This window comes from Amblyomma mixtum, chromosome 7 (genome assembly GCF_055824585.1).
Source record: "Amblyomma mixtum isolate Tamu chromosome 7, ASM5582458v1, whole genome shotgun sequence".
NCBI lineage: Eukaryota > Metazoa > Arthropoda > Arachnida > Ixodida > Ixodidae > Amblyomma > Amblyomma mixtum.
The window spans coordinates 151,383,492-151,406,786 of NC_143018.1; the positions used below are offsets into that span (position 1 = coordinate 151,383,492).

At 47.3% G+C, this 23,295-nt stretch overlaps 4 protein-coding genes across 4 annotated transcripts; 2 read left to right on the forward strand and 2 right to left on the reverse strand.

The window, feature by feature from the left end:
• Positions 1-230: 230 nt before the first annotated feature.
• LOC149337864 (THAP domain-containing protein 5-like) lies at positions 231-2,152 on the reverse strand. Its single transcript, XM_089554530.1, has 3 exons — positions 2,035-2,152; positions 530-1,002; positions 231-273 (listed from the first exon to the last, which is right to left on the reverse strand). The coding sequence occupies exons 1-3, from the start codon at positions 2,098-2,100 to the stop codon at positions 231-233; spliced, it is 582 nt and encodes a 193-aa protein (XP_089410656.1). The 5' UTR covers positions 2,101-2,152.
• Positions 2,153-5,477: 3,325 nt separating this feature from the next.
• LOC149337865 (uncharacterized) lies at positions 5,478-12,215 on the forward strand. The gene is made up of 9 exons (XM_089554964.1): positions 5,478-5,509; positions 8,163-8,359; positions 8,653-8,829; positions 8,963-9,046; positions 9,532-9,594; positions 10,429-10,485; positions 10,748-10,944; positions 11,015-11,180; positions 12,061-12,215. Exons 1-9 carry the CDS (start codon positions 5,478-5,480, stop codon positions 12,213-12,215), a joined length of 1,128 nt encoding a protein of 375 aa, XP_089411090.1.
• On the forward strand, positions 5,523-7,394 carry LOC149337866 (uncharacterized). Its single transcript, XM_089553656.1, has one exon. It carries the CDS (start codon positions 5,523-5,525, stop codon positions 7,392-7,394), a length of 1,872 nt encoding a protein of 623 aa, XP_089409782.1.
• A 6,033-nt stretch (positions 12,216-18,248) lies between the features above and the next one.
• Positions 18,249-19,034, reverse strand: LOC149337867 (uncharacterized). The gene has a single exon (XM_089554531.1). The coding sequence runs from the start codon at positions 19,032-19,034 to the stop codon at positions 18,249-18,251; it is 786 nt and encodes a 261-aa protein (XP_089410657.1).
• Between the last annotated feature and the right edge of the window lie 4,261 nt (positions 19,035-23,295).

Below are 23,295 nucleotides of genomic sequence, written 5' to 3' on the forward strand. Positions count from 1 at the left end.
GTGACACCCCAACAAGGCCTTTGAATGTATTTGCGGACTTGTAATTAGAGTAGGTTTCGGAATGCAGCACAAAGGAACTGGGCACCTCGCATTTGATCTCCGTAGCATCAATGATCACCCTAGTACTGGAGTATTTCTCCTTGAATTCTTCTGGCATGAACGTGAAGCCCACAAGGACACATCACCGAGCCGGTGAAACAACAAGTTAATCCATTCTTTGAAAATTCTGCTCACAGTACTCTGGTGGATGCTAAATCGATGGCCAAGGTCTTTCTGGAAAAGCCCAAGCCGAAGAGTCACCAAAACTAAAAACAGCTGGTTCTCTGAGCTAAGAACAGGAGGCCGGCCTTGTTCTTTTCTCGAGGCCATGGTGTTGTCTGCTGCACACGTGCTGCCAGGCTTCAAATAATTTAGCAGTTTTCTCAAGTCTGCGTAACAAGGCAACCCAGTGTAAAATTGCACATCCTCCTCACTGTCCTTGAATCTCTCTATGGAAAATTCTGCTGTTGCATTTTCTAAGTACGCACACCTTCTCAGAAGTAGAGAAACCCGCGTTTCAAGCCTTGCATTCTTGTCTCGTTCTTCCTGCAGCTCACGGCGGAGTTCAAGAATTTCTTGGTCTTTTTGAAACCGTGTCGAATGCTCCTGGCATTCTTCCAGAGCAGAACTGTCATCTAAAGACATCTGAGTAGTGCTGTTGTCACTTTCTATGACATTGGATGCTTGTGTTGGCTCCTGAGAGGTAGCGGTCGGGATAACTGGACAAGGGCGAGCTTTTGGTGGCTTACGTGTTTTCTTTGGTTTGCTGAATGCGAACACTGAAGGTATAGCCGTGTCGGTTAGCATTCTGCGCCCACTCGCTATGTTCTTCAGGAAATCATTTTCCGTGAAGTGCTTCGAGCAGATGCGGGCAGTCTCAAAGTTGAAGGGGGGATCCCTCTTTATGGCGATTAGCCATGCCTTGCGCATCTTCGGCTCATTTGGGATGCAGTGGAAAGACACCTGCAAAAGAAAAACGCACAAAAATATGCTGCATACCTGGAAATAATTTTTTCTGCATTTGGCTCAATGCATGCTTAGCTCAACAGTTTGTTTATATTGGAACTAAGAAGAGATTTTGTAGTTATCGTCTTCTGAAAACTGCTGCTTAATGCAAGATAACTTTTTGTACCATGATACAGTTTGGTTAGTTATCTGAAATAAGTCAGAACAGCAATTAGTTGAGCATTAGGGATGTTATGAGCTGTTTTCAAATTTACATAAAGCCTAAAATGTCTGGTGATAGCCTAGACACCTGATCAAACCTTTGTGGTGGCTCAGTGGCTAAGGCGTTGTGCTGCTGAGCCGAAGGACGTGGGTTCGCTCCCGACTGCAGCGGCCGTTTTTGTGATGGAGGCGAAAAACGAAAACGCCAGTGTACCGAGGTTTCGGCGCACGTCACAGATCCCTAGGTAGTTAACATTAATCCGATGCCCTCCACTTCTGCGCACCTGCGCCCAGGTGTAGCTTCGGCGCGTTCAAAAAAAAAAACGACCTGAACATCTGTGTTGCTCGCATTTCTGCGCCCCACGATAGAGTGATGGGTCGACCATGACTGCCTGACTGCCGACGCTGCACTGTGGGTCACACCTTGGAAAATACTATCGTTGCGGATCCGTTCGCCTGTGACACTTCGCAGATTTAAGATTGCATTAGACTTGCATGAAAGCAAACCGAAGGTTCAGGATAAAAAAAACAGGCACATGGAGCCGAGCGGCAGACGCAAAACTAATCCCGCGTGAGACACTACTAGCTGACCGACGCTGTGCGCCGTAACTGCTAGCAGACAGGAGCACTCCTCGGCAAATACAAGATAAGCAAACAGCCCCTTTATTAGCCTTTTTAGTTCTGCAAATGTTATTTGTGCTGTGACATCGTCTACGATCTAGTTATTAACTCTCGAAAAGCACTCGACACCCGCAAGAGGCTTCCCGCTGCCTCGCATCGCGCTCCAGGCGAGAAATAAGAAAAAGTGCACGAAGCTAGAACTCTTACCTTGTTCCCTTGGCTATCCTTGAGTCCTCTTTGTGTACAGCAAGGTACGGAGCAATATTTGGGCATCTTGGACGACCACAAATGCCAACGTGCGCGTCGCTGTACCGTACTGCCATACACTGCGGTATCCGGAAGTCCCCAACATGGCGGAAACGCGCGCGGTCAACGCAAGGGGGCGCCAGTTTTTTCATAAGGTCTATTTCCCACGTGCAAAAAAAGAACTGTTGCCCTATGACTCGTCACATTCTAATGCTGAATTCCAATGGCAGATCGAGACCGCTCCGTAGGATCGCGTACGGAGCGCATCGGAGAGCGTAGCTTCGCCACCTCCCATTTTGCGATTGGAATGCGAGTGCTCTCTCGGGAGCGCGACGCAAGCGCCGCAGCGGCGAGCCGCGAAACTAGGCGCGCTGCCGGAGCGGACGCCCTGCAGGAGCGTTTGCGGGTAGGCAGGCTGGAAACGCTGATTGGTCGATGGGATGCGCTTCTCCGTGACGTTTTTTGACTTCGCCCTCGTTCTCAACCGGACGTGGCGTCAGCGCGCCTTTCTCGACCTCTCCCTAGAGCGCCTGGGGAATCGCTAGGTGCACCCGCCGCGCCGCGCGTGCGTGCGTGGTGAGCGGGCATTCGTTTCGTGATCCTCGGCGCGCTCGTTTCGTGGCGTGTGCAGATATGGCGTTCGTGCGTGGTGCGCTCGTCGGCGACAGCCAGCTGAAATTTCTGTGCAGTTTTTGCTTGCGGCTTTCGCCGTTTCGCCAGGAGCACGTGGCTAGTGTCGTGCTCGTATTTAAAGTTTTTGCCGCGGCACTACAAGGATCCGCATCAAGCGCGCTTTGAGGACCGCCGTTTGACAGCCACGCTGACGCGCTTGTCGGGCGTGCGCATTCTCAACCCCGAGGTAAGGACTGAACTACATTGTCGCAAGTTTTCTCGTGCATTGAGGACTCACCAAATTGCGGTGCTTGTAACGAAACTTTTTTTTTGCAGCATCGTTCCCGGATATGCTTCTCGGAAGCCGATGTCATTGTTCGCCGGACGCTGGGCCTGTGTAAACTTAGAGACGCGCACAAATGACGACACCATTGTTTCGAGTTATAAGCAACGACTGGTGTTTATTGCCGTAAGGCTGCTCCTTGTCGAGCGAGTATAGGTTACATAGGTTGCCAGATTACAAGTCAGAAAAAGCTAGAATGAACAGTTTCTTTGATCATTCGTGGGTAGTCTCCATGGGGTACAGCAACTGGATCGGTCTTCTTAGGATGGTCCCACCAGGTAGGCGCACCATGCAGGCTCTAGTGTACCCATCCCGTCCGACGAGCACATCCACCACTTCTCCGGTTTTCCACAGCTGTCTTGGCAGATGAGGCTGGTGAACTGGCACAAGAGTTCCTTTCTTCAAGGCACTAGATGAGCTTGGCACAGCAAAATGAGCGGAGCGAAGTCCTGTGAGGTACTCTTTCTGCCACCTGCGCCAGAAGTGATCAGCTAAACTTTGATGATATCGCCAACGACGAGTTAGTTGACCCGGTGTTGATGTCGTTGACTCGGTGCTACAGCCCGGGGGCAAGGACGTTAAACGTTTTCCCACGAGAAAATGGGATGGAGTGAGTGGCTCCGGCTCGTGAGCTTCTGCGGATACGTAGGTTAGGGGTCTTGAATTGATCACGGCCTCGATTTCGGACAAGTCTGTAGCGAGCTCCTCGAAAGTGCAGAAGCTGCTGCCTAAAACCTTCTTCAGAGAAGTCTTCACTGAACGAACCACTCGCTCCCAGAATCCGCCCCACCAGGCGGCTCTCTCAACGATAAACTTCCATTTTATATGGTGGTCTGAGAAATAACTTCGTATCTCTGTGCCACGCAGCGTTGCCCACAGCCGTTTCAGGTCTCTCGAAGCGCGCTGAAACGTCTTAGCATTGTCCGAAAATATCACTCGGCAGACTCCTCTTCTGGAAATGAACCTCTTGAATGCCATCAGAAAATTGGGCGTAGACATGGCAGTCACGAGTTCTAGGTGCACTGCGCGGGTAACTGCACATGTGAAGATGACGATGTATGATTTCTTGTTGCCTTGATCCCTTGTGTTCAACGGCCCGGCGAAATCAATGCCTGTCACCTCGAATGGTGGAGCTTGGGTTACCCTGTCACGAGGTAAAGGGGCAACTGGCTCCGTGGCAGGGCGGCTGTTGAAACGGTTGCAAATCAAGCATTTCTTCAAGATCCTTTTCACCATCTGTCTTCCCCGAACTATCCAAAACTGCTCCCTCAGCTCTGTTAGAGTCTCAAGTGCGCCTGCATGTAGAAGGCGGCGATGGTTGGCGATTATTAAAAGTTCGGTGAAATGATGACCGGCAGGCAGGATTATTGGATGCGTAATGTTGTAGGAGAGGCCAGCATTACTCAAACGTCCCCCAACTCTTAGCACTCCGTCCTCATCGCAGTAAGGTCTCAGATCCTGCAACGGAGAGCTGCAGGGCAAGCGTGATGCGCGACGTACGCACTGCAGCTCTTCACCGAAGGCCTTCCGCTGCACCTGACTTCCCAAGTGAAATTGGCCGACGGCCGACCATCGGTAAGCAATTGGAGAGTGCTCGGCAGCCGGTGTCCTCGGCCAACCAATGGCGGCCCCTAGTCGGGCCGTGGTTGGCTGCCATTGGGCTGGTTAATAGTTGGCCAAAAACGTTCAGCCAACTACCGGCAAATGATAGGGAATTAGTCGGCACCCAACGCTCGGGCAACCACACGGGGACCATCGTAGGGCCATGGTTGGCTACCCACTGGCTTGGCCAGTGATGCCAGCCGCAAGACGCACGCGCAGTAGGCGCGTGGAAATTGCGGACGAAACGCTCGATCGACGTACGTTTCATATTATCTCAATATTCTTTTTTTACGAATACACTGCGCGCATCACTGCATGCATGGTGAGCCTAATTAAGTTATCAATCGGTGAAATGTAATGTGCAAGCAATATGCAGGTGCAGTGCTGCTGCATCAATTTCGTTTTAATGCTTAGCATTTAAATAACTGTCGGACGTGTGCAGTTTCATCGAGAGATAAAAAGGAAAGTCCCGTTATTCTGACATCAAACGAAACCGAAACTCAAAAGTTTCTGTTTCGATGTTTTATTGAAACTGGCAAGTAAATTTTTTTTATGTAGACGTAGTGAAGCAGTGTAAATTTTAACTTGCATAATTTGAGAACAATGAATAAAATAACACATTTATATTACTTTTGTTCCTTGCGAACATATTTTCGACAGCACATCTACGAAAGTGCGGTGTCAGTCACAACGACTGAATTTGCGACGCGATGCCCTTCCCGCGCTTTTCACTCTTTCGTCGCGTCGCGTCTAAAGTTCCGTATTACGCTGTAGCGGCGTAGCTGGCAGAGTGCTTTGGATTTGAAGCATTGGTTGTTCCTGCAGTGCCGTGTCTTGGCCTTTCACCATGACAACACCACCTGATCTAAACGTCGGAAGGTAAGACCTCATCATGGAGCGGTTCTTGAGGGCGAAACGTCGCCGAGAGCTTTATCTGGCGAAGGCGGGCAGCGTGCGGTGTTTGCAGCAAGTAACAGAAGACGCAGAGGCGGCAGCTTGCTCTGAGACATTCCCCCATTTGCAATCCGACAATCCATCACGTTTAGCAAGTGTTGGAAACGATAGATTTGCACCGCTCGGGGACAGCTTAGGGCAAGCATATGCAGCAGTGAATACTTTTGAATCCTCTGCCATCGCAGCAGAGGCACAGTGTTGTTCAAGTGCAGATCAAGCTGAGTCAGATGGAAGTGACTTGCGCGGCCAAAACGCTGATCCTGTGGAGCCTGATGAACATGACTTGATTGATGTTCCCGATAATGCCGAGTGTCCAGAGGGGATAAGGAGCCAGTTGAGGGCTTGGACTGTGAAGCATCATATCAGGAGAGCGGCAGTTAATTCACTGCTTGACATTCTTAGGCCGCACTTCACTGATCTTCCTAAGACACAGTCTGCTCTAGTGTCCACGCGACAAAGCGTGCCGCTTGAAAAACTCGGCAATGGTGAGTACGTTCATTTTGGCCTTCAGAGAGGCTTATTGCGTGCATTGGACATGTGGCATTCGGTTCCAAGTAATGTTCTCTCAATATCAGTCAACATCGATGGCCTGCCTCTGTTTAAGAGCAGTTGCACACAAGTATGGCCCATACTTGTACAGGTTCACCACCCTCACAGCAAACAATCTGATATTATTTTTCCTGTGGGGATCTTTTGCGGCACATCGAAACCGGCTTGTCTGGATGAGTACCTCAAAGCGTTCATTGAAGAAATGGGCCCTCTGCTGTCAAATGGTATTCTACACAAATCCACTGCTTATAAGGTGGTACTAAGAGCCATTCTTTGTGATGCACCAGCGAAGGCCTTTGTGAAAGCCACAAAATTATTTTCTGGCTACTATGGATGTGACAAGTGCTGCACCAAGGGCGTCTATCTTGGGCGCATTACTTACCAAAACATGGACAGCCCACTGCGCACCGATCAGTCATTTGCTGATCAAACTCAGACGGAGCATCACAAAGGCATTTCCCCATTGACATCAATTGGTATCCCGATGGTAACAAGCTTTCCATTAGACTACATGCATTTGGTGTGCCTCGGTGTTGTGCGAAAGCTTATTGGTTACTGGTTGCGAGGTCCATTAAAAGTGCGGCTGGCACACTTCTCAGTTATGCAAATATCGGGGCATCTGGCTACAATGCGACAACACATAACTAGTGATTTTGCACGAAAACCCCGAGCAGTCGACATGTTTGAGCGATGGAAGGCTACAGAATTCAGACAGTTCTTGTTGTATTCAGGTCCTGTTGTTTTGAAGAAAATTTTGCCGAGGGCTATGTACGAGCATTTTCTACAGTTACATGTTGGCATTGCAATTCTTTCTTGTTCACCAATGGACTGTTTCATAGACTATGCTGATCAGTTGCTGCGCAGTTTTGTAAGCAAGTGCAAGTCAATTTATGGGAAAGAGTCCCTAATTTACAATGTACATGGTCTCATTCACTTGGCCAATGACTGCCGGCAGCTTGGCTGCCTGGATAACTTTAGTTGTTTCGCTTTTGAGAACTACTTGAAAGATCTCAAGGCTCATGTGAGGTGTGGAAAGAGGCCTTTGGAACAGCTTTACAGCAGAATCATGGAAGAACAAGCCTGTTCAGTTGTTGGAAGTGGATCCAGTGCTGAATTTTCTGCATGTGAAGTCCTTCCCTCTTCTTGTCATTCCAGTGGTCCTGCTTTGTCGTACCCTACCCTGAAGCAGTACCGTAAAGTGGGCCTGCTTTTGCCCTTCAAGGGAAAGGATGTTTTTTTTCCACTGTTTCACCTCTTCTGACTTCTTTTCATGTTGCCCAGGCATTTCAAATATCTTTGTTGTTTGAGATCATCTGCAAAAGACAGCTTTTGCCTTTAAAAGTATTTTTCTCTGTTTTACATCTTCTGATTTTTTGCATAGTCCAGTTGTAGGTGCTTTTGTGGCTTTTGAAAACCCCCGTGCTTTTACTAATGCATCATGAAGATCATGTCAGTGCACTGTGTATGTGGCTGCGAACCCAAAGCTGTTGATGTGAAGTGCTAGTGATTGTGAAGTTGGGACGTGACAATGCAAAACTGCTAATTGAAGTGTTTGCGGCTGTGACATCTGGAGTTGTCAAGATTCAGCTTCGTGTGTTTCTTCTTGCCTACGAAACACCGGCTCATTTTTCTAGAACGTAAGCACAACAATCATTCGATGCCAGCATGTTGCAGTGTTTTATATGCATGCTGTGTTGATGCATGCACACAGAAGCTGTTCTTAGCAGCCAGATGAAGCTCTTGATTTTCTTCTAACTGCTGAACTAGAGCCAAGGGAGTTTCACTTTCTAAGCCACAGTGACAGGCACTACACTGCCCTTGGGTGAATGAAGCATGCGAGTACATATAGTCTTGCTTGCATTTGATGCTGATTTCTCAAAACCCCAGGATCAGGTTAATTGTGAAGTAGCTCTGTAGCTCTTAGAAGTGCATTTGGCTCCTGTGCCACACTATACTGTCCATCTCTCATTTGGTTTTTGTTTTATGTGCCATGTCTTGTTCACACATATTGTAATACTTCTCCCTGCAGGTTTCACATTGTGGAATTTACTGACGAAGGTAGCACGTATGTGGTGCCCGGAAGCTGGGTGAGAAGGGAAGGTGGTAGTGCAACTTGCTATTGGCCACCAACGACAGCAAAAAAGGAAGTTGACCGCATGATTTCATTAGAAGTACCTGTAGAGGACAACTGGCAAGGCTACAAGGCAAGAATTCTTGCAACTAAAAGTGAGCACCATTTTGTTTCATTTTTATAGTGATAATATAGCACAAGGCTGTCTGTGTCTGGTCTTTTGTAATGGACATGCATCGCTTTAGTACTGGAACTTTTGTTATTTGGTTTAAGGTTAGGAAGAATGTGTTTAGCAACAATTCTCTTTTAAAGATGCTGCAACATAACAGTACTCTTTGTATGAAGTTGCCACCTACTGCACAAAAATGCTTCTGAAATATTGTTTATATGCAGTTATTAAAATTTGAAAACTTTCTCACGGGTGCTCTAAAACTGTTTCTTGACCCAGGCACATATGAGCGCGCCAAAGAGTGTCTTCCACATGCGCTTATAACTTCACATCTGGACTCGGAAGACTCAGTTTCTGAAAAGAAGCGCCGGAGAAAGCGAAAGGCAGTGCTTCTTTCGGACAGCGAAAGTGGTGACGACATTCTCGTGGTTCGGTCACCAAGCACTAGGATGAAAAGTTAGTGCTTGCTGCATTTCGCTCATTTCTTGTGACTTGTTTGTTAATTTTCTGAATTGCACTATTGCTGAATACATGATTTTTCTTCTGTGGGGCAGTTATTTTCCTTTGTTGTTATATTTTTTTCATGTAGGAAGGAAAGTATCTGGCATGAGCCAGGATGTCCAAGAACATACCCCCATCAGAGGCAACTCTTCACAACAAGTCCACATTCGAGGTATAACACTGCTGTGTGCTGCCATATTTTTATGTGAAAGTAATTAGGCATAATCATATTGTTTAGTCTATATTGACCTTAAACTGCTTCATTGAATCAAACATTGAAGAGCATATTGCAACAAAGTATGTCTCTGAAAACTTTATAGATGGCTTCGTGGCTTCAAGGGAAAGACCTGTTCAGAGGGTGTATTCTAAGTCACCTATGACAAAAAACAGGCACATGAAAGAGCTTCCAGGAATGTCTCGCCTAGCAGAGAGATTTGCCAGACATGGTGGTATGGAGTTATTTCTATATATTTTACTGTTTCATTTTGTCTGTAGTTCATTTCAAGCTGGCTGTACGTCATTTAGTAGTGATTTTAATTACTGTCAGTAACCAACTAATTTCTCTTGCTTTCGAGGGTCTTAGATTCAGCAATGTATTGTGCTTACGACTGAAACATTTGCATCTAAAAATTATATGCTTCTGCAATGAAATTGCAGGTCTTCAGGACAAAGCCACCACACCCTCATCGGGTCACGACAGCAGCACTGACTGTGAAGCAGGTGTGATATCGGCTGCGTTTTTTAACAACCTTATCTTTCGATTTTTATTATTTATTGTGTGGTCTTATGCTGCACACATACTGAAATGAGTCGAATAAGATTAAAAATTCCGAATACCATTGACTTGTGTAAACTGTACATTGCTCCATGATGGTTTCCAAAGGCAGTTGAAAGGTTCAACATCTGGCATACTACAGTGACGCTGCTGCTGCCTAGTTTTGTTTTGATAACCTTAGTTCAATGTTTGAAGCTTATTAGGCTGGACTCTGAGGATACATAGTTATCAGTAATAAAATGTGCTGTATAGAATTGGGGGCTTTTGTTTACTGGGTGCAACTTGTATCTAAAAGCCTTGCTGTGGGCTGAGTGCTTTACTTTTATTGTGTGACATTTTTTGTGTTGTGTATGTTTACTTGGTGTCATTTCACTCCCTTTATGTGTTGCGCTTCCGATGAACATGGACTTCAAAACTAAGCTGGTAAAGGCCAAACGACACCTCCAAGCCACCACATTGAGTAGCGCATTCCTTACAGTAAATAAAAAGGCATTTCATGTGGGGTCAGCTCACATTTATTCACTTAGAAGCAGGTATTCACTTGTAAATTTTCATTTTACAAATTATAGCTTGAATACATCGTGCACAGGGGTACACGAACTTGCATTTCGAAGGCATTTGAAACTGTCGAATGTTTCTGTGGTGCTCTTTAGACTGTAATGGCATTTCAACTTAATGCTCTGTAACAGCACAACTGTTAATGCTTACAGCACGGGTATGAGATGCTCCTTATGGGAAATGTGTATAAAAATAGGTACCATATTTTTTGTTTGTTACAGCTCCTGCAAACACAAGTGTCCCGAAAGAGGCCGGTAGCCTGCCTGCATGGCTCACAGGTATGAGTGCACCTACAGCTTTTTTTCTTTAGTACCAGTTTATTTGCTATCCAAACAATATATGATGCACTGTGCCTTTGACAATACTTTAGATGTTCATGTACCAGTTATTCGGGCCTGTAAAGAGGAACAGTATATAAGTTTGAAGTTCTAAATACTCGACTGTAGTGCATAGAGGGCTGATGCTCTGCTTAGTACTTAGCAGAAGTCAAATTCCCTTTTTCTGGATTTTGCCTCAAAGTTGTTCTTATTTTGCTTGTAGCCTTCGAAAAGAAAGTTTTTGACAACCAGATGAAAATAATCATCGAGCTGAAGAGTTTGAGATCACTGCTAACTGCAAGCAAAGCAACAAGAGCTTTAGTTTTGCCCCAAGATTGCCCAAAGCTACCTGCGTCAACAGTGGAAGATATCCAAGCAATTGAAGAGTATCTTTCCTCGGAAGGAAACATGGAAGTACTTGTAAGTCTAATTTTTGCTCTTTAAACTTTTCCTCGGCTTTTCTTTAATGTTTGGTATGATGTATCTGCAGACAAACTACTGCTCAAGGTTTGGCGGCACGGATTTTCAAGACACAGTGCGAATTTTGATGCGAAACTTGATGAGCAAAGCAGCATCACTGCGATTCAGCTGGAAAGGGTCTCACGGCTGCAAGCACGCGTTTGCTGAGATGAAGAACATCAATAACATGATCCTGGGTAAGTGATTGTTTACACTGGTGAAGAATTGTCATGCTGTGCTAAACATGCTGGTCATTTTACCAGCCTCGGTACAATACATTTGTCAATACATTCTTACAATACATTCTTCAGTACAATACATTTGTCCCAGGTGGTGGAAATTCCTGGAGCCCTCCACTAAGGTGTCCCTCATAGTCCATGTGTTGCTTCTGGGACATTAAATCCCGCAATGTTTTCCCAGGAAAAAAATAATTTTAAGTGCTTCGAGATTCTATTCTATTTAGTCTACTTTGTCATGAAAAAATTTCGTGTACATTCTTAATTTTGGCACTGCAGTGACGTGGACGTAATGAAATGCAGGTTGTAAATGATTTGCCTGTATTTAAGGGTAAATATGCATGTTGGCGGCAGTGTAGCTGTTTTATTGTTGGCTTAGATTGCCTCTTTAAAGCAACTTGTTAAAACAATTGCTACTGTATACTGCATCAGGTTTCATGCAATTGTAAAAATATTGAATTTATAATGCTGCTTGCAATTGTTTAGTGCTATTTACAATGGTACACACAATGCCTAATTTTTCAGTATATAAGGCCCTGATTTTAGCTAAAACATTTATAATACTGTTGTGAAGACATTGAACACTGCCCACAAATATATCATAATGGATGCTATGTACAAAGGACAGCTATTCTAGGTTATTGCATTTTGCCCTCATTGCTGCATGTTATTTTGGGTTTAAAGTGAATATTGCAATGATTATAGAATATAGTGCTGACTACTGTTATATCCGAGTCTGGACTACAAAGCACTGGATTATTTGGTTGGAATATCACTGCTGAGCTGGTTTGAGCCTTTTTGAAGTGGTGGCATTTGTTTTTGCTCTCTTCTTTTATCGTAGCCTGCCTGAGAGCACACTACCCTGAAGAAGCAACCCTGCAGAAAAGCAGCGCTGTTATAAAGCGCTGGCTGATTGGCGCGCAGGATCGGGAGGGTGGCCGCAGCCAGAGGCGCCAGCCGACTCGTGCAAGGGAGGCAGTGGGCACAGAAGAATAAGACTTCACTTCACTTCTCTTTCTTCACTTGAAAGACCCCCTTCAGGGAGTATTACATAAGGGGTTGGTTAATATATTCAACAATCATAAATGTGCGGCAATCATAAACAATCATATTGAACAATCATTGCAGTATGATACAAATGGTTACAGTGGATAAGAATGAAGGTGGGCAAGTGATGGCGGCAACATCGGCAGGGAGGGCATTCTAGTCAACAATGGTGCGGGAAAAAAAAGAACCCGAAAAAGTTGCAGTACGCGATAGAGGCCGGGCGATCTGAAATGGGTGTTACACAATACTTGTGGTGCCAGATCGTTATATATATTAGGAATAAAAGCGGACCGAGCACAGATCCCTGTGGAACACTCGATCTTATGGGGAGAGTGCCTGAGTTGTGATTGTTAATAGATCGAAACAAACTGAGAACAGTTAGCTAGGAATTCTTTAATTCAGTCTAGAATATTAGGGTGCAAATTTATAAAAGGCTAGTTTCAGTGATAGGCATTGGTGTGGTACCTTGTCAAATCCTTCGCGAAATCTAGAAATAATTAATCGGTCTGTATGTTACGGTCGAGGTTAGCATGCAGGTCGAAAGTGAAGATTGCCAATTGGGTCTCGCAGGAAAGTCCCCTACGAAACCCGTGCTGAGCCGGATGAAGAAAGTTGTTAGAATCTAGTCATCCTTCCAGTCACCCGGTAGCATTCCTGGTGAAAGTTATTCTGAATACAATAATAAAAGATATATATGGCTGAAATGAGTTTGATGTTTTTCAGTATTTTGTAAGATTTCACCGTACGCATGCGTTTACAGCAAGTGGAACTGCTTGTATACTGATGTCTGCATAAAGGAACCCATTAATAATTGCTGCAAGTTCGTCTTCATTGTTTGTGTCTCCTCAAGATGCCTGTGCATACAGGTCAGATTCCTCATGGCCAAAATTTAGTTTTCAAACGTCATATATAGATAAGGTAACCATGATTTGTCATTGATTCACAATCTAGCAGGGCACTGGCTGGCGACGGCAAGGTCGGCATACGGCCTCGGCCCTATGTTGGCAGCCAAAGGTCGGCCGGTGCGAGGCCAATCACCAATCCCGACCTCGGCCCAACCTAGTTTGCCAAGCTAGGGCCAAGGTCGACCAGGCCGGCTGTCGACTTTGGCCCAACATAGGGCCGAGGTCGTTTTTTCAGTTGGGTTATGAGACAAGTCTGTGCTTGGGCGACTTCGTACCGCCTGTCAACAAGCTTGACAGATGAGGCAAATTCTTTGATGATGTCGTTGTCTTCGTTTTGTTGGGCAACAGGCTCAACAATTCCGATGCTCTCAAGCTCCCAAAACGACTTAAGGTCAGCTGAAAGGCACTGGGCCTCGTCACTCATGCTGGCACGCAGCACAGCCACAGATGAACAGCTAGCGGTCGAACTACTAAAAGGAATAGGACCTTGCAATGTCCATCCCGAATTCCGTCTTCAGTGCCATTAATGAACCTTGCAGTTTTCGCACGTGGCCAGATGCGAGAGTCCAATAATAATCAGAACCAATAAGAATGCCGATGCCTTTTCTCGTCAGATGACCTGGTGGTACGGTTACATCTGCAAGCTCATTTATCTCTGCTTGAACTCCTTCGATGACCTTTTCGGGAAGAGTCAGCTGGTCAGAGCAGATCTCGGGTATCTCTAAAGCTTCGATAGAGTGTTGCTTTCGGTTTTACTGACTTCTCAGCCAAACGCGGACACGCTTCCGTTTCTGCTTAATAACGTTTCCGGCTCCTCCAAAGGGGTAAATGGTGATGTCTTCTTCTCCCACAACCTCTAACTGGAGTTGGTGCGAGAGCTCTTCGGTCACAAAACTCCTCTGGCTACACCCGTCAAACAGGAGACGAGTTAAAGTGCTTCGTTGCGGTCCCTCTGCCCATACTTGGGCAGTCTGGAGCAGCACAGTGGGAGCCTTGTCGCTCTTCTTCCCTGTAGCTGAATGCAGTTCGGTTGCTGAGCTATTAACTGGTTTCCACGCAGGATCACACATTTGAGTTAAATGCCTTTTGCCACATATCTTGCACTTCACTCCTTTGTTGCGACATTGTTTCGACGTGTGCCCTTTGAGAGAACAGCGAAAGCATCGGCCTGCCTGACGCAATGCCCGTTTCTTTTCTTCGAGAGAAAGCGAGGTCTTGCACTCTTTGGTCACGTGATCTTTGCCGGCACAAAATCCACAGGGCTCATTCCGCTTCAGATCACTGGCGGAAAAGAGCGATGCCGCCGAAATCTTTGAAGCTCTGGGCTTTTCATTATCGAATCGTGGTTTTGCATTAAAATGTTCTTGCTTTCCCGATGACCAACTTGCACCGCCTTCTCCCTGCTCTCAACTTCCTCTTTTAGAAATTCTTGCAGACTTGCAATGCAAAGGATATCCTTCCGCTTTTCTGCTGAACAACGCTTGTGATAATTCATTACAAGGTCGCTTGGCAGCTGTAAGGGATCGGTAGCGTTCGCGGGGGTCATTGGAACGCGGCTGGGGGCAATCAAAGCGGAGCGTCTCCTTTCTTGGAACGCGGCCGCTCGCGAACGCGCCGGGAAGTACGGGTGTCCACCCGCCCCGCGGAACCGATTCGCGCACGTTCTGGCACGAATGTGTATTTGTGTTTGTTTTTATTTTTATTTTGTGGTGGAGAGAACGTTCTACTCCGCACATGCTGGCACGACCGTGCGTTTGTTTTTCTGGAAAGGGTGTTACCCTACGGTAGTTGGAGTGCTGACCATGCTCTCGATTAGCCAAGGATATGAAGAATGTAGAATGATTGGGTGCTACGAAATGTGGGCCGGGCCTTTAGGGTTTTAAAACCGGGCCCCGGAGTGGGAAGCGGGGTTCTGCGCTAATGTGAGATGCTATGCATCTTCGGCCATGCCGAGTAGGGGCCTCCCCTAGTATTAGCCAGTTCCACCCTTTTTGTTGTTTGTCCTTTTGCTGCTTAATGTCTCGAGTGCCTAAACTTGCATCTATTGTAAATTGTTGTACATAAACTGTACATAAGTATTCCCTTTATCCCTGCATTTGAACTGATCACAAGACCGTCTCTGACGGGGCACCCCTGGTGCGAAGATAACGTTTCAGTCTTCGAGTTAGATAAACCGTCTCTGGCGGGGCACCGCTGGTGCAAAGAAGGAAGATAGGGAACCTGTGAAACTTTACTGGCGCAGTCGACAGGATCCTGCGGCCATCGGAAGACGGCGCAGGAAGAAGACTTGAAGGCAGGGAGAAAGGCGACGACAAGGTAGCGTTCGAGAACGGACCTGCGGAGAGACGGCGGCAAGGATGCAAGGACCACGGCAGTAGTACAGCGACGCGGGACTGCATACGGTCCAGAAAAGCAGCGCGTCGATAACTCGACAGTCACCGGCGTCGCGAAGCAAGGCGACAGCAGCGGGCACAGGACCAGCGGCGTCCGACAGCTCATCGCAGCATGCGGTGAAAGTGGCGGTGGAGTCCGACGCCAAGGAGCTGGCAATGCCGATCGATGCATCGAAACTGTGAGTTTCCTTCGTCGCATTGTTAGCGTCCCTGTGCATGTGTTCGAGCCGGTAGGACAGTTGAGGAGTACAGACGGCGGTATGGAGGGCTATCCATGCCGGCCCTCACTCGATGTGAGGTACCAGGTTGAGTTAGCGAAGGCGCGCTTAGCGGACCTTCAGGCTCAACTCGCGAAAGTGAATGGCGGAAAGGCGCTGCTTCGTGAGGAAGAACCTCAGGAGGTTAAGTATGTCTTGAAGGTAATCGAAGCCAGACGCCAGCAGGTAGAGCTCGAGATGTCTAAGATCAAGGAGTCTAGGAGAGCTAGCCAACTAGCCAGGGAGAACTGCTCCGAGTCCCGAGCAGAGAGGTCGCCAGTGCTGGAAGGCAAAGGCGTATGCCTGTCAAGCACAGGAAAAGAAAACAGCCAGAGAGAAGTAAAAAGAGAGCCAGCTTTCCGCGAAACTGGAATCTCTCGTTCCTGGCGGAACGCAGCGTCGCGGTGTTAGAGGCGGTGAACGCGCACTCCGACGATCCAGCTGCGCAAGTTAGCTCTACCCCAAATGACACCAGGGACGCGGACGCGAGTTCAGGATTGTTGGAAATCACTCTAATTCCAAAAACGCGGTCTCAAGCGGGCTGCGAAAAAGAGCAGTCGGTTCAGCGTGAAACGACCAGCGACGACAGACGTCAGACTGGCGAGCTAGAGATAGGAGGAGGTCAAACGTTGCCGCAACGGCACACTGTGCCAGGCATGTGGCATGAAGCGCCACGTAGCAGTATTGATGGCAAAGTCCTTTCATTTGAGGACAGGGAAATTCGTGGCGACTGGCCACAAGGCAAATTAGGATTAAGTGGCTGCGAAAGAGCGCAGGTAGCCTCAGAGTTATAGAATGCCACGAAATCGGCAAGCGCCTATAATACAGGGAGCGTAAATTTCATTGCATGCCCGTGCAGGAACGGGGCAAATGGCTCCAAGCGAGGCGAAGCAACAGGAGGCAGGGGCGTGGCTTTCAAATTGAAAGTCGGTTCGAGGAACAGTACGCTCCGGGCTGCGGTATGTCAAATTAGATGTAGCAAAGCCGGCCGCACTGTTATAGTTAGACTGGATAAGGCTAATGTTCCTTACGCAGTACGCTGTTCGTACTGGTGCGCCGGAGAGAGCGTTCCCTTAGGGGCGTCGCATGGTCAAAGATTTGGACTTATCGAGGATCAGGACGTTGTTTTCGATCCTGGAGGGCAGCATTTTTGAATTCTTGCCCCGCTGTGGCACCAGCCTAATGAGCCGAGTGGCAGTTAGGTGTTAATTGTGTTGAGACGCGTAGTGGCTCGAACGCACACAAGGACGCTCGGTGCGACTAAGGAGGCTCATGTGGCCACTTACGGACGTCGTGCGAGTGCTACTGAACACTCTAGTTGCGAGTGTCGGTGTGTGTGTCGAGCAGGACGCGGGTGTGCATGCTGGTGAACTGGGTGCAACGCACCAACTTGGACGCTGTGTTACGGCGCACGGCAGGCATGCCACTGTGTGTATTGAAGTGTGCATTTTGCGTGATGTTGTGTTGGTGCCCGTGTGCATTTTGTTGTTTTTGGTTTTGTTGGTGCAACTGGTCGCAGCGCGACAGCTTGGACTTCGGTGAATGCGCTGGTTTTACAGGTGTGAAACGCGCATTTGAATGTGTACGTTTTGTTTGTTATGTCACCCGAAGGGTAGTTTCATGTCAGACACCGATCCCTTTTGTTTGTAATTCTAAAAGTGCCATTTGAGCCCTTTGTAGAATCTTGGGAAGGGCGTGTAAGGGATCGGTAGCGTTCGCGGGGGTCATTGGAACGCGGCTGGGGGCACTCAAAGCGGAGCGTCTCCTTTCTTGGAACGCGGCCGCTCGCGAACGCGCCGGGAAGTACGGGTGTCCACCCGCCCCGCGGAACCGATTCGCGCACGTTCTGGCACGAATGTGTATTTGTGTTTGTTTTTATTTTTATTTTGTGGTGGAGAGAACGTTCTACTCCGCACATGTTGGCACGACCGTGCGTTTGTTTTTCTGGAAAGGGTGTTACCCTACGGTAGTTGGAGGGCTGACCATGCTCTCCATGCCAAGGATATGACCATGCCAAGGATATGAAGAATGTAGAATGATTGGGTGCTACGAAATGTGGGCCGGGCCTTTAGGGTTTTAAAACCGGGCCCCGGAGTGGGAAGTGGGGTTCTGCGCTAATGTGAGATGCTATGCATCTTCGGCCATGCCGAGTAGGGGCCTCCCCTAGTATTAGCCAGTTCCTCCCTTTTTGTTGTTTGTCCTTTTGCTGCTTAATGTCTCGAGTGCCTAAACTTGTATCTATTGTAAATTGTTGTACATAAACTGTACATAAGTATTCCCTTTATCCCTGCATCTGAACTGATCACAAGACCGTCTCTGACGGGGCACCCCTGGTGCGAAGATAACGTTTCAGTCTTCGAGTTAGATAAACCGTCTCTGGCGGGGCACCGCTGGTGCAAAGAAGGAAGATAGGGAACCTGTGAAACTTTACCGCAGCACTCTTAGCAACGCGGAGGCAAGCATTGCGCCGTAGCTGTCTGTTTTGACGCCAAGCGCCATGAGAACGGCTATGTTGCGCTGCATGTGGTCATAGAGTCGACGTAGGTCCCTTACCTCCTGCTCGCTTCGTACCGTCGGGAGGTCCAGCAGTTGGGTGAGGTGCTCCTGGATTAGCACATCTGTGCGTCCGAAGCGCTCCGTTAGGAGCTCGATGGCAGTGTTGTAATTGGCTCCGGTAGCTTGAATCCCGGCCACCGCTGATGCAGCCCTCCCAGTGAGCGCTGACTGCAAATATAAGAACTTCTCGCCGTTGGAAAGGGCATCGTTGCTGTGAATCGCTTGCTGGTACTGCTCCCAGAAGGGCTGCCACTCCGTGGCGGCGCCGCTGAATCGTTGCAGCTCGAGTTTCGGCAACCTGACCTTTGAGCCGGCAGCGCTCCGGTTACCGTCGCGAGGCGCCCGTGTAGCATCCGGTCCTGGACGTGCGTTCGCTCGCTTAGCTTCGGCATGTTGGCTGAGTTTTGCAGCGTAGGTGACGATTCTGTCGTTGTACGCGATTGTACGCGTGAAGTTTTCCTCGGCTTCTTCGTCAGGCACAAGTGGCTCGATAGCAGCGTCCACCTCGTTGAGCTGTATTTGAAGGGCGCTAAGCCTCGCTGACACTATGTTCAGAGCCTTTTCGTCAGCGTGCGCCTCTAGCGATGAATCCCCCTCGGAAATCAGTTTTGTCACCTGGGATCTCAAAGCTCCTCGTTTCTTCTTCAGCCGTTCCATTTCAGCCTCGTTGTAGTGTCGGTCGTCGTCTTAGCGCCAAGCTTGGCTTCAGGTGTGGCGTCTCCAGGCCTCGTTTTAGAGCGTCGGGCGTGGCTTTCCTATAGGCCTCGTTCCTGGAATCTTCAGTCGAAGGTGGTTTCACCTCCAAGGATCGTTGCGGTGATGGCCCAGAATTCGTTGTCCCGCCAAGACTTGATGGCCTTGCTGTTTACGGATCGTTGCAGCTCTTTAGTCCCGGGTTTCGGCACCATAAATTTGTGTAAACTTAGAGACGCGCACAAATGACGACACTATTGTTTCGAGTTATAAGCAACGACTGGTGTTTATTGCTGTAAGGCTGCTCCTTGTCGAGCCAGTATAGGTTACATAGGTTGCCAGATTACAAGTCAGAAAAAGAGAGAATGAACAGTTTCTTTAGGGCCTACTGCTCGCCGCCACGCCGCTGTGGGTTGACGTTGAAGAGCTGCTCCAAACGGCCCTTTTCAGGGCCGCTTCATTGCTTCCTGGAAGATTGCGGGCATCCAATCTCGCGGCCGTGTTCCCTCTCTTTGTCGAAATCGGCGCCAGACATCAGAACCCGCGCTAGGCCTCGTTGCAGGGTTAAACGTGTGCAGTGTGGCTTTAGAGAAGTTATGACCTGCGCTCAGTCTAGCTATATCATTCACCCAGTGCAGTGTGCCTTTGCCTCTTTAGCGACTTCTCATACCTTGTCGAAATCGGATTTAAAGCTCACGCCACGCCTCGTTGAATGGGTTAACCGAGTGCAGCGCCTAGCTTTGTTTTTTTTTGTGTTCTAACCTGTAAGCAGTGCACCTTTCTTCGCTGTTTACTTTTGTTCTTTTCAGTCGTTTCCTGAATCCGTCGAAAAAGCCGGGCTTGCCGGATGATTGTTCGCCGTGAATGGAACCACGAGGCGATCGCATCTGCATACACAGCACGACTTTGTTCCCTCGTGTTTTTTTTAACAAGGATAGCTCCGACAGCTCGGGCAAAACGAGGACTGCGCACGCAGTGTCGTCGCTGCTTAGTGAAGAGGCACAAAACGGATGTCGTCCTTGCTAAAGGCCCTTCTCGGGGCCACCTCAGTGTTTCCTGGGAGACCACGCGCTTTCCGCCCTGTGCACATGTTCCCCTCATTTCCAATCATTTGTAAGTTGCACATCAATGAATTAATAAATCAGTCAGTGCACTTTATTTACCAGAAAAATCTGGCTGGTGCCAGAAATCAAGCTGTGCACACAGCTTGATAAGGCCCATGGGACCATTAGATGAGTTTTGAACGTAGGAAAAACAAGTTGGTACTTTAAAAGAACATGGAAAGTACACCAAACAATATAAGAGATAAACATTACAATCGCGCATTACAGTAAAGAAAAGGAAAACACTTTGACAGCAGACATACAGTATCAATTTACACTATAATACATATAAAAATTACGACATTCAGCACTATGGCACGAAATATAAAAACAGCACATAAAGCAAAAAAGAGAATGCAAGTTACAATAGTACAGATAGATTAGCTGTTTACATTTACGAATGCATAAAATTAGTCCTCGGCTCCTTGGGCCTCCTTCAAATCCTGCAGAAGGCTTGAATTTGCAACTGCTAATGTCAAAGAAGTTTGGGGTACATGGTGCATAGTATCGTGGTGGAGCAGCGCAAAGGACGGGACACAAGAAACAAGGAAGGACGTACACAGGCGCTGTGTTTCTTGTGTCCCGTCCTTTGCGCTGCTCCACCACGATGCAACAGCACCAACTAGCCCAGCAACTTGCTCTTCTGAAGTGCATAGTACTTGAGAAAATAAACAATAGCGCCTACAATGACACACACAGAAGAAGAACGATGCAGCACAAGCGCTATCCTGCGCTCTACAGTATGGAACTGTGACTGCGAAAAATGAACCTTAACGTCAGTGAAATATGAGTCTTTAGGCTGTCTACAAGTCGTTATTACAGAAAGAAAGAAATATTAGTGAATGTTGTGTAAGAGGCTTGCATATTACTCTGTTTATTTATTTATGTTACCCCTCAAGGCCAGTGGCATTACTCAGGGGGAATGGTAAATATACGAAAACTGAGAGAAAAATACAGTTGATTACATGAATATTAAACAGCACCTGAATATACAATGTTAGCTAGTGCTACGCGGAACTGCTCATAATTTTCAGTGCCGGCAACTTCTGCGGGAAGGTGGTTCCAGTCGCATGAGGTTCGCGGCAGCCATGACTGCGAGCAGCATTTTCTGTTGCATGACATACTTCCGACTTTGTGATCATGATCAATGCAGCGGGATACAGAAATTGTATGGGGGATGAGGTGATCACGAAGAGCGGGATGATGGTACAGCTTGTGGAACAGGGTGATACGAAACAATTTTCTACGCGATGTCAGTTATGGGAGGCAGATATTAGACTTCATAGTAGTTATACTCGCTGTGCGGTTGTATTTAACAAGGATTAAACGCACAGAGTTATTTTGCACCAGCTCAAGATCATTAATGAAGTTGTCATGAGCAAGGTGCCATACACGTGTTGCATGCTCGAGTTTTTATCGTATTAGTGTTTGATAAAGCAATAGTTTCAAATTGGAAGGAACGTTAAAGAAGTTGCGACTAAGTAGCAAAGCATGCGATTAGCATTTTCAATTATGTTCTCGGTATGAAGAGACCAGTTAAGATATAAGTAATGTGGATGCCGATGCACTTATATGATGAGGCTGATTCCAACGAAATGTTATCGATGTAGTAGTGAGGTGGGACGGAAGTTTTTCATTCACCATTCATTCACCAAGCATTCACCATTCTTCGCACTGAAGTCAGTGGCGGTCTCGTCAAGTAGTCCCCTGCTTTGTACGTTCACCTTGTTAGCGGCTGTCTGATTTCACACAATTCCACGTTCTACACGTTGATAGTTATACGAGCTCAATTCGTTGTGATTGTCGAGGAATCGTGTTCCTACCTTGCCGCCACCGTTGTCTGGCCATGCCGCCGGCGCGGCGGCGACGGCGGTGCCATTCACCTGCGGTTGCGGTGGCCAGCAACCTCGTCGGCGGGGGAGGGGGGGGAAGGGAGCCACCCATTCATGTCTTTATCCCACCATGGGACACTGCGACGCCAGCGAGGGGACCATCCCTTTCTGGCTTCACAAGGAGCGCCGACCAGCCGCCTTGAAGGAGGAGACTGAGGGCGGAACAAAGCCACTTCCCAGAACTGAGAAATGAAGGCCGCTAACCCCACCGGTGAAATGTCCGGGCAGGTGCTTTGACCTTAGTGGACATGTCGTGGCGGGATATCTCAGACGTCGACTCGTTTCCCCTGGTATCGAAATGAATATTGCTCGTGTAAACGTTAACATTCAAAGATTGAGTAATGGTATAATGTCTATACCTTTCGCCATTTATTTTTCAATAACAAAGCGCAAAAAAAATTTTGTGCAAATAAAATAAAAAAATGTTGTTTCTATTTTTTCTTTTTTTATATACAGCAGTCTGTCCGCTCCCCCTAAAACCACTCTCTGTGACCGCCACTGACTGAAGTAATGTAAGGTTGTTAGTGTTGGTTATTTCTCTAAAAATGACGCAAACATCAGCGAATAGGTGAATATGAGAATCCATAAGAGAGCGGGGATCATTAATGTTAAATCAGGAACAGTAGCTAGGGTCCAAGAGCTGAACCTTGTGGAACTCCGGAAGACACCTCTGTAAAACAGGTGTTATAACCGTTAGCAAAAACTTATTGTGAGCGATTAAGTAGGCCTTCAATTAATTTCAATAAGTTACAGTCAATATTCAGATGTTTTAGTTTGTGAGCCAAAAGGTTGTGACATACATCGTCGAAAGCCTTCGAAAAATCCAGAAATATACAGTCTGTTAGTGATGGTAGGTCTAGAATACAGTGCAATGCATGTGTAAACTATATTAACTGCGTTTCGCAAGAGTAAGATTTTCGAAAACCATATTGCGCTGACATAAAAAAGTTGTTCAATGAAAGGAAGTTAACAAGGTTGGTGAATATTATATTTTTGAACATTTTGGGTCAAGTAATGGTAAGGGATATGGGACGATAATTAATAGGGGATGCTTTGCTGCCGGATTTGTAGACTGTAACCACCTTTCTGATCTTCCACTCAGTAGCAGCGTTGACTGGTCAATGCTGGAAAAGTTTGGTTAGTATAATGGGCGAATAAGCTGCAGTGCTTTTTAAGTAACGCAGTCATAACCCGGAGCGGAATGAACACTGAGTCCATCAATAAGCTTAT